The 12549-nt window shown below is 33.6% G+C and overlaps 1 protein-coding gene across 1 annotated transcript in view; it reads right to left on the bottom strand.

The window, feature by feature from the left end:
• Positions 1-3308: 3308 nt before the first annotated feature.
• Positions 3309-12549, bottom strand: part of LOC135219773 (histone chaperone asf1-like) — a 67119-nt gene continuing 57878 nt past the window's right edge. Inside the window, 1 exon segment of the mRNA XM_064256825.1 lies at positions 3309-3656. Within this exon segment, the coding sequence (XP_064112895.1) occupies positions 3456-3656 (201 nt within the window). The 3' untranslated portion in view covers positions 3309-3455.

Below are 12549 nucleotides of genomic sequence, written 5' to 3' on the forward strand. Positions count from 1 at the left end.
TTCATATATAATACTTCATGTAATGGTACAAAAATTATGTCAAAGTGACGAAATAATTTCCGAGATGTGTCACAGATACTTTTTAGTGCGGCAAGAAATTCGCGCTTGCGCGCCTGCGTATCGATTGTAAACAAAACAACACCTTGATCCGTGAACTCCCAGCATCCCCCAAGGCGCGTGATTCAAGAGTTTTCGGCTGGTAGGCCTAAAAGTATTTTTCCGCGATTTTTAAAAAAAACTTGTATGTCGACGTAAAATACGTCCAGTCGGCACCCGAGACACAAAAAATGTCGACGTAAAATACGTCCAGTCAGCGTTTAAGGGTTAAGACAGCACAGCTGTCAAATATATTTGAGACGACCAGCTTCATTGATAAAAGAAATAACATTATTAATATTTATGCTTTCTCCTATATTTGAGAGGACCAGCTTCTTTGATAAAAGAGATAACATTATTAATATATATGCTTTCTCCTAAGTTTTGCCATGCTATAATTACCACCTGCTTCACTATCTTAAGATAAAAAACTATTCTTAAGTTCCACTAGACTGGGACACTCAATCAGCAATTTCCTACCGCAGTGGAACTAAGTGATCGTCACAGGGGGGCTTATTTTCCCCATTCATCAGATAGCCATAAGTTAAACGAGTATGGCCAATACATAATCTATACAATACAACCTCTCATATTTCCAAGGGTGTGTCTGACTAGTGATTTCTTTAATTTTATTGGGGCCTACTCTGTCCCACTGAAGTGCCCATAAATGCTGGATGGACTTCCATAAATCTTGGAATGTATCGCAATATGGAACAGGGAATTATCTCTATATCAAAATTTGTGCTGCTGATTTGGCTAGCTGGTCTGCCTCTCCGTTTCCAGATATGTTCATATGGGCAGGAACCCGACAAAAAGAAACAATGCTTTCTCTATACTGGTGCAAGAAGATCCACTACAAGATCTTCTACACTAAAGGATGATCAGTACTGAAGACTTTCAGGGACTGTAAGGCACTTTTAAGTCACAAAATATTGTGTAGCTACACACTGGGAGGGTTGCAATATGTTCCAGTGCTACTAGGAGGCCAAACAGTTCAGCTGTCAAGTTTGAGGCAACTGAAGAAAGAGCACCTCGGTTAAGATTCACTAAAAACTCCGTAACCAATGCCAACATTGGATTTGGAACCATAAGTAAATATAAAATTTGTAGTATCTATATGCTCTGATGCATGCTCTAAAAATATTGCCCTAATTTCACAGCTGGTATCTTTCAGACAGGAGTACTGAGATACACAAAAATGAATTATGGGAAATTTCTTAATATTTGTATCCTCTAAAATCTTTTTAATTCTATAGCTGAAAGAAGTGGGATACCTTGGATGACTTTTGTAAAAACCAATAAAAATATTTCTATTTGTCTTTGCACTCTAAACCAGTACTGAAGTAATGATGACTGGTGATAGGGTTAAAAGAGCATCTCTCCTGCATCCACTAGCAAACTAGATATTGGTGACGAACAGAAAGCCTGTGGCTATATGAATATCTGAATGATGTAGCTGAGAATGTGTGGGTGGCTGAAATAGCAAGTGTAATAATGGCAAGAAAAGAAAAGTGATAAAAAGACAATTATAGGCAGCATGGCAAGATGAAACAACTGGGGAAAAAAAGATAACAAATGAATACCCAATGCCATTACTTCATACACAACAAACTAGAGGTGACTTGAGTCTTATCTTACTGCTATTGAACAACTTGTACCATACCAAAATTATACATTAAAATTAATGTTAAAACTTTTTTTATAAACACTAATTTCACTTACAGAGGTCTAGAATTACAAAAGAACAATACTGACATCTACTTACCAGTAAGTGGTAAGTGCAAAGGAATTATTAGACAACTTTGAATGTCAACTAGTACTATCTACTGACATGTCCAAAGGATGCACACAATTTTAGTTCAACATCTTTTGCCAACAATACATTTACAGTCATTCAATGCTGGAATGGATTTAATATGATTTTGCAATGAAACTATTTTTGGGGATTAACTGGGTTTTAACATGGCACACTTCATTTACATTAAGATACAGTGACCTATTGGTAAATGTTATGTATGGAAGACTTTTTAGATATTACTTAATAAAAATAAGTAATATCTAAAAAATAGGTTATGGTTCTCTTAATCTCACACACGTGTCACTCCAGTGCATGGATAATCCAACCAAGTAATGTACATTATTTCTTTACGAAGAGTAATCTGGAAAAGTTTTCAGTTGATTAAAAATAACTTTACTAAGTCTGTATCAAAAAACCTAATTCTTTCCAAAGATACAAGTGGCATAAATTGAAAAAACTTCTTGACACTGGTGTACTACAGAATCTACTTCCTGGATGTTATTTACTTATCTAGCCATCTCTACACTGCACTATCATCCTTGGGACAAAATCTATTCTTCAAATATTCCACCTAAAACCTACACATTCTAATATGTATTACCACTATACATGTTTCCATAAAGTAACTTGGATATTGTAATTGTGGAGTTCAACTGCTAATTTTGCCAAGATCTTAAACTTTGTGGTCTGGCTGAACCATCCATTAATAAATGGGTGAGAATAAGGTAATGTAATTAAAAAAAAACAGAAAATTGTAATTTTAATAAAACTAAAATATACAGAAAACAGTATTAAATGGGACTAGTAACTTACACTTCTGGAAAGGTACAGTAGTATTAAGACATTCAAAATCCAATACCGGTGAAAATGCTTCCATCACTTTTTTTTTTTTTTCTAGGGTCCAAGAATAGAAGCTGTTCCAGATACATTTTGTACATAGCCACATGTCTGAGGTCTCCACAAATAAAACTTTACAAAACAAGCATAACTTTAAATAGCTATCCAGTTATTGTAGACAAATAAATAAATCTTTGTTTTAGAAGAGTTGAAATAATAGCTTAGCCAGATAAATTAAAATAAAGCTACAATACCATTTTATAATCTACAAAAAGACAGCTACCAATTCCCATTTCACTTTTGTGCAATTTTGGTCTTCAAGACAAAGTAATATAGTAGTTAATCATTGCACAATTGACCTCAAGGGAGGGTTTTAAAAAATAATTTCACAAAATTACTAGAAATAAAAGGTAAAATAAAATCAAAGCTAAAATCTCAATTAACAAAATCATCTCGGAACACTGCAATTTTCAAATAAGTCCTATAAAAAGACTTCAGTCCTTTTGTATGACTTCTGAAAGATACACCACTGAAAGACTTGCTTCATATTGAAGCATTTCCTCATGTACATGTGAGAATTGTATTAATTTTTCTTAGAAATACTGAATGGCAGCTAACTGCCAAGAATTCACAAACCTACAGTCCTCTTCATGGAAAAGAAAAATAGAGCAAGACACTAGACTGTTAGAAAACTCAATTTAACCGATAAACAATATTACAAATCTCATGCAACTTCCATAGCACAAGCACTATTGCTATTTTCCAACATAGGAACTGGCTTCTGCTGTTCTGTGGTGGTTTGTGAGGAGGAGGAATTCTCTGCAACATTTTCTGAGGGTGGAATGTTTTCCGAGTCTCTTGCATCATCCCAGTCAATTTTGAACTTTGTTACACGAGGCTGAGATCCCAAAATATTTCTTTGTAACTGGAATAGAACGAATCTGTGATTACCGTTTTTTCTTATAGTACTATTTAATTCTTAGATATGAAATATCCATAATGTACTGATCCTGCCCTGCCAAATCACAGCCTACTTTATCACATGCATTTTAGTAATGGTTTCTCTTGTAAGGGAGCTCATGATTATCACTCACCCAAAAACGTTGAAACAAACCACCTCACAAAGATGGCAATCACAAGTAATTTATGAAACAAGCAGGCACAGAGCATCATGATACCAGTTGACAATGCTCTAAGCAATAACTGAGAAAAGGGATTTTAATGCCTTCACTATACCATATGATAAATTTTAAAATTTTAACTTCATCCAAACTGGCAGTTTTTAAAAGTGGCAATCACTTAAGCTTAACTAAGCCTTTTCCCTTATTAAAACATTTAATACTAAGTATTTAACAATAATACTTCAATTATTTGATCACCATTATCTGGAACTTGACATTATGTAACACCCAGACCAGGGACCAAGGCCACAGATACAGGATGTGTAGGGATTTCCGGGATGAGGATGCCTAGAAAAGTTTCCTAGGTGGTGTGTCAGATGGCTGAACACCATGGGAGAGGAAGGGAAGTACAGCTCAGTAGAGCTTCACTTACTCAATGAAGGGTTTCTTTTGGAAGGTAGGTGGAGCTGAGGAACAGTTTTCCTGGCTGGGAGAGGGTGGGGATGCTGTGTTGGATGGGTGAAGAGGGCGACTTGAGATGTCTGACTTCCCAGAAGCTGTTTTGCATTGTTTATTTTTTTTTTATTTACAGCTCATGCTATTCTCAATTAAATTTTGACTTTTTTTTCCCCCTCCCCCAACTTTTACAACCCAAAGGATACACATGCGTAGGGTAGAAGAGGGTGCGGAACAACTTCAATGAAATATCAACAATGGTAAAATATTCTCTATGCACTATTATGGTACATGTGATAATCATACCAGAGTCAACTAGACTTCCAATGAAATACTGTACAGTAAATCAAGCACAGCATAAAAGAAAAATGACAAATGTGATACCATGCTAAGAAACACTGTTTGAGATTAAACTGCCTTATGGCAGCACAAGCACAGGCTCTTGCTCATATAGCAGCCTGTAGATAAACACAAACATAGTGCTACATAGATACAGGAATGTGAATATTGATGAAACGCCATAAGTAGATGTAACGCACACACACACACACACCCATACAAGTAAAGCTTCCATGACCCCAGGGTGAAATGAAAAATCATAAATTCCAGTAAAATAGAAAATGATTAATTACTTTTTAGTAGTGTTCTCAAAAGTGAATTTGCTTTGAACATTCATCACTGAGAAATGCCATATTTACTAAAGATGTAATACACAGTTCGTGTAATAAAAACCAAATTAATTTCACTTTTGGTTGACTGTACTAGGATAGGCTTTCAAACAAGATTACCAAATTTAAGGATTTTGTAACAATTCATAACCATCTCATATAAATTAAACATTATCCAAAGAAAACTCAAACACATTGAGTATGATGTAAACTAACGTATTGGGAAACAGCTGTTTTGTGTTTGAGGGATTTTACTTGAACAAAGTGTATGTTAGTCTAACTTTGCATACCCATTTTACATTTTTATACAAAAATGAAAATGACAAATTTGAAATCAAATTGTATTTTTCATAACTAACAAACCTAAGGTCTCAATGTAAGATGATTTTCTCAGCATCCTGCTGAGTCCAGTTCGTTCATCTAGGCTAACTTCCTAGCAAACTGTTAAGAGCACAGGAAGGAGTCATATACCTCTGATCTGTTAAGCGAAGGGCTACTCAACAACCAGACATTTGGACAAGGAGAAAATAGGAACTCCTGTCTAAATTTTTTCTTGGAATGAACAGAACCTGTAATTGTTGGAGACGACAAATTCCCATTAGCTACCAACCTTGATCTATTGTCAGTTCCTCTCTCCTTTTAAAAGAGGAAGGGACTTGCCTCTACTAAGGAATTTTTTTATTGTATAGGAACAATTGAATCTAATATGACAAATAGAATGGGCGCTCACTCGCCTGAATCTAACCAGTTCCAGCAAATGATTCAAAACTATCTGCTGCCCGTCAGAAGTGGAGGAATAAAAAGAGAAAGGAAGAAATCCAGTCATCTCATTCACTTTCATAACCAACATCTTAGGTAAGATACAAACTGTCACACTAGGGGCAATGGATGAGCTACACAACTTGCTGAGCAGCCACAACCGAACCCAAGAGCATCTTCTCTGATGCCTGAATTGTTCAGATGATTCATGGGTTTACATTTTCTTAAAAATGAATAATATATAAAACACACACACCACAATATATGGAGAAACAAACAAAAGAGAATGAAAAATTAGAATGTTAAGATGTAAAGCGAGTGGGAAGTGCTAAAAACAACTGGCTTCTGAGTGAGAGACACAGATAGTCTTGCTTGAAGGTAGTTGAGAGAAACTGAAGTGTTGCCACCAAAATCTTGTGCTATTCATAAATGAAATCCGCTCAGGTTCTGAAAAATCCCATTGCATTAAGACCAATGGTCTGTTCCGGATATGAACAAATAATAATTCTGGTAATACAGTCAATTTTGTTACTAGCAGGCTTCATCAGCCGATTCTGAGAATGTCAACACTATAAATAGCAGATGATTGGTTTTCTTACACATAGGATTTAACATCCACGATAATGGATAAATAGATTCATAAAGTAATACATCAGTTTTGTTTCTATAACCTTTATCCTAAATAAAGTTGTAATATTCTATCTGCCTTCTACAAATGGATACGGAGAGTGTAACACCTAGCCTACATCAATAGTTCACCTCAGAATTAATATATTTTCATATGTGTTAACCATAGGGGAATTATTCTGAGGTAAAGCAAATTAGATATTAAAGGACATTTGTAGCTCGATGAATGTATATGAATCACAGTAATGTGATATGACTCATATAATGGCTACGTGTGGACAAAAGCATAACATTACCGAGGTCAAGGTGGGTTGATACCGACTCTAAAGTATATATGTGTATATATATGTGTGTGTGTATAGTATTATATATATATAATATATATATATATATATATATATATATATATATATATATATATATATATACATACATACATATATATATATATATACATATACATATATATATAATATATATATTATAATATATATAATCTATATATATTATATATAATAACTATATACACACACACACACACATATATATATATATATATATATATATATATATATATATTATATCCTATATATATATATATACAACATATAATATACATATACATACATACATACATATACATACACACACACACACACACACACACACACACATACATATATCATATATATATATATATACACACACACACATATATATATATATATATATATATATATATATATATATATAATATATATATATATATATATATATATATATATATATATATATATATATATATGCAGGGGTTCCGTTCCTGGCTGCCGACACCAAGCGATTTTTGACGCTAAGCAATTTTAAAGCCTACGGCCACCGCACACCTTTCGAAACTCTAGACCAGTCAAAGGCGCCGTAATCCCAGAACGGCCCAATAAGTAAAATTATATTTATGCAGTATAGTACTATAGAATTTACTGTACAGTACATTATAGCATTGTAAATGCTGTAAAGTTAAAAAAGCCTAGCTTTAATCCTTTGGGTGTCTAGAGTATGTAAAGATATAATAAAGTTTATACAATGTACAGGTAGCTGTAGTGTTCAAGTTACGATCATTAGTCTTATGATAGTCCGATTTTATGAGAGATCAAATTACAATGGCCTAACTTTATCCATCTTCTAGTTACACAAGTTCAATAACAGCAAAAGAGAATGATGAAAGTATGGTTTTAACGTTATACTCGTTGCGTGAACATGTACAGCCATGAACAACCGAACGAGAAGACTTTTTTTTTTTTTTTTTTTTTTTCTAAGTACAACCGAACTGGATAACATCCGTTTGGCTTGTATTTCAATCATCGTACTATAGTACAAGATTACCGTAGTTGTTATAAATGGCGTATGTATAGAATAGAACTGAGATATCTTAATGTAATAACTTTATTCGCTATAGATCAAAGATCAATATAGATTAAAGATCAATCGGGAAATATACTGTTAAATTTAAACCTAGTTATAACTGAAGCTGAGAAAACTGTTCAAGCTGCTAATGACTATTATTGTACATCGGCAACAAGGATAAAACTGCAGTAAACGTATGCCATCAAACACAACCGTAGATAAAATTGGGATAAAATCCTTTTAATCAAAACTACTGTGCTTGAAAGAACACATTTTACTGTTGGTTTCACGCCGATATAAGATAAATAACGTAAAGTTCGTATTACGATGATATAAAGATTATTGCGAACGGAATCACGTAATTTTTTACGCAATAAACATGCCGCCAACGTAATCTGTTAATGAAAAAAATAGTAGTTCACATTCACAACGAGACATATTAAAAAAATATTTCCACCTACAAACACGTTGTATAAGGAAAAATAACTTTGTCTCATATAAGTCAAGTATCTAGATATTCGTTTATGCTAACTAGAAGCAAGAGCATTCGCTCAGAATTGCGTTATGGTGAAACGAACTTGTATTCATCAGCTGATTTCAAACCACAACATTGGCCGCTCCGCGGAATACTGGCTTAAATTTGCTGTAGTATTTTAAAATACAATAATATGAGAATACATACAATATTCTTGGATAGAGTGAAATAATGTATAACTTTTTAAAGGATTTATGGAAAAGATGCATAATTAATAAAATAACACAATGCACTTTTCGGAACTGGCGGACAAGAACGAACATGAAAAAACATCCCCTGACAACGTGGAGCGTAGTTAAAAAGGCTGCCTTAATTTGTATCTTATTTCTGTACAAAAATGAAAATACCTTTACGTAATATATTTTCATACACATTTTAAACATAAAAGCATAAACATTTAAAAAAAATTGACACATTGATCGCTAAATTTGCACTCTTTAAATCGATATTTTTGAAGAGCGGCAGACGGCGGCATACAAGAACAAACTTGAAAAACATTGTAGTCGATAACTTGAAGGGCAGTTTCAAAAGCTACCTTTTTATCATATTTCTGCAAAGAAATAAAAATACCCTATTCGTAATACATTTTCATACACATTTTAAACATAAAAGCATAAACATTTATAAAATCGACACATCGATCACTAATTTGCACTTTTTTTAAATCGATATTTTCAGAAAGGCGGTGGCTCACAAGAAAGACCATGAAAAAACACTGTATTTGATAACGTGAAGGGCAGTTTCAAATGATGCCTTTGTATCATATTTGTGCAGAAATAAAAATACCATACACGTAATACATTTTCATACACATTTTAAACAAAAGCATGAACATTTATAAATCGACACATCCATAGCTAAATTTGCACTTATGTAACTCGATATTTTTGGCATAGAACAGCGTCAAGAGGCATATATTTTACCCTAAAACCTACGTATTAACTCTCCATAAAATTTGTCAATATAATTTGCATAACCTTTATGGTCTGAAAGGCATTTCTACAAATGTATGAACTCGTTAGACAACGGCGCTAGCGGCGCTGTTAACTGAAAATTGTGCCGTAAAGATACCTTTAAAAAACAAATGCCTTATTTTTTTAATGAATATATTTTTTACGACCGCCTGTATACATATTGTATACATAATAGTAAACATTATATATATATATATATATATATATACACAATACATTACAATATATAGATAATATAGATATTTTTATTATATATATATATATACTTATAAAATTATTTTCCAGGGTTACGACGCCTACAAATGCTGATCTGGCAGATGAAAATATGACACCAAAAATGCAATAAGAATGCAGTTTACGTAGTTTTGAATGCACACAAAGCATTAAAAGTAAGGTTTTCTTAGGATTTTTTTATGATGTTCCGGCTTACGACGCGTCTCAAAAATGGAACCCCCGTCGTAACCCGGGGACTGCCTGTATATTTATATATTTATAATATATATATATTTATGTTATTTATATATTTATTATATATATATATATATATAGATATATATATATATATATATATTTATATATATATATATATATATATATATATATATATATATATATATATATATATATATATATATATATATATATATATATACTATATATATATACGTATATATATATACACACACACACACAGGCAGCTCCCGGCTTATCAGTGATCCAGTTTAGTGCCATAAAATCAGCGATTTATGGCACTGATAACCAGATATTGGCATCATAAATGTTTCGGTTAATGGCAGTTTTCGTTTCCCAGCACACCTGCCGATAACCAGGGACTGCCTGTATATATGTATAATATATATATATATATATATATATATATATATATAATATATATATATATATATATATTATATATATATAATATATATATATTATACAAAATTTAATATCATAAACATACACTTACACTACATAATTTCCCTTAAACAGGTTGCTCTTATTTATAAGCTGTTTAAGCTATGTAGTATTCACTTCCAGAAACAATACTGCATTTTTTAGTAAAACCACTTCTACACCATAATATAAATAGTACACTACCCAATTATAAAAATGGCCTTTACAAATATTATTTTTTATTATTTCATATGAAGAGCCAAACACTCTGTGAAGTTCTCTTTCAGGAAGCCAGTGGCCAATAGCCAGTAATTAGAATGAGACTGTATGAAGTAACCACACACACACACACACACACAACACAAAAAAGATTAATTCAGCATATCCTTCCTCACCTCCATTAGAAATCTATATTTACCTGAAGGGGTCTCTCTCTCTCTCTCTTTCTCTCTCAAATTTTATTTGGTGTTTTCTGAATTTCATAGTTCAATGAAATGAATAGATTAGTTTTTGTAATCATTTGAATCAAAAAATACTTTTAAATTTTCTTTAACATTACTTTTTTGCTATTTGCATAAATTTCCTGTATTTTTATTGAAAACCATGTTTTTTATACTTTAAAATGATGCATAACTTAATTTTCAATATGTATAATGCCCAATAGTAAATTTTATGCTAGAAAAGACCATGAAATCGGATTTTAAATTTTTTTAAACATGAAAATGTACATACCAAAGGGTTAACCGATTGCTTTAAGAAATGTGACTAAAAGATGAATATAAAAGTATAGGTTACAGCATCTATATACTTTATACGACTGGATGTTTTGAAAATCATACTTTCTTATACAGTGGTACCTCGAGATACAAAAGGCTCAACTTACGAAAAACTCGAGAAACGAAAGCAAATATGAAGATTTTTGTGGCTCTACTACATACAAAAATTGTTCAAGATATGAAAGGTTGTTGCTGTAAAGTCCGAGATTCGCCCGGACCACTGATAACAACTTTAAAACTCGCGCACCGCCAACTGAGTGGACTCGCCACCATCCTCCCGCTCTCTCCCATTGGTTCCTAATGCTAGTCACCGCCATACGATCCTGCTCTCCTATTGGTCAGCATCTCTCCCATGATCCCATCATGCACCTACGTAGCGGCGTGCTTTTTCGGTCACTTCGCGGCATCATCGGTATCATAAGCACGAGGAATTCGTTCGTTTATTAACGTTAAATAGTTAGTGATTTCGTTGTAGTACTACTTTATTGTGTTGTGTGAGAACTTTACTTCATGCGTATGCATACTACATAACATAATTACATACAGTATATACGTAGTCATGGTAGTCATGGGTCACAAGAAAGTTGAAGTAGGAAAGAAGAGGATGCTTTCTTTGGAGACGAAGATGGAGATCATTAAAAAATATGAAGCTGGTATGTGATTGAGTGTGATCGCCAAGGAATATGGCCGAAATCCGTCGACAATAGGCACCATCCTTAAGCAGAAGGACGTCATCAAAGCAGCTACACCTTCCAAGGGCCTGACTATTTTGTCCAGCAAGAGGAGCCACGTGCACGATGAGATGGAAAGGCTGCTTCTTGTCTGGATAAAAGACAAAGAAATCGCTTGTGATACGATAACGGAGACGGCAATCTGCCACAAAGCCAGCGCTATTTTCAGCGATTTGATTGCCCAGGCCGAAGACGACGGAGGAGAAGGGACATCGATGCATACACACAGCAACTGTCTACTGTAGTTTACTTCAACACGATGCATACAAGTATCTACATTGTGTTTCAGCGCTGCTCTGTAAGATTAATTCCATTGTAAGTTGGTTTTTCACTGTTAACAGAGCTTCAACAGCAATCGTGGCGCACTAACTCGAGTTACGGAGCCGGAAGTTGATGTTCCATCAAGTTACGGAACTGTAAAGTGAGGTTAATGATACTGAAAAAGTGCCGTATGATCGAATCTCTGCTTGAATGGTGCTTTTACGTTGCATGGAACCAGTGATTTTTCAGCAACAAGACCACGGCTTTACGTGACTTCCGAACCACGTCGAGAGTGAACTTCTATCACCAGAAAAACATATCTCTCACACCTTAATGGAATGGCCGAGAATCGAACCCGCGACCACCGAGGTGGGATGCTAACACCATACCAACCACGCCACTGAGCTGCTTGAATCTCTGAAAGTCAAGGATTCACTGTATTATTATTAATAGGTGTTAGTTTTTCCAGACCTCTGAGTCTCAAGTAGACTCTTCTCGGGCTGGTTCTCAGGGATCAATCCTGAGTGGGGGGAAAAAAAAAAAAAAAAAAAAAAAAAAAAAAAAAAAAAAATACTTTTATTTGAGAAACCCGTCTTATTTAAAAAATTTATGATT

This window comes from Macrobrachium nipponense, chromosome 1 (assembly GCF_015104395.2).
Source record: "Macrobrachium nipponense isolate FS-2020 chromosome 1, ASM1510439v2, whole genome shotgun sequence".
Classification (NCBI taxonomy): Eukaryota; Metazoa; Arthropoda; class Malacostraca; order Decapoda; family Palaemonidae; genus Macrobrachium; species Macrobrachium nipponense.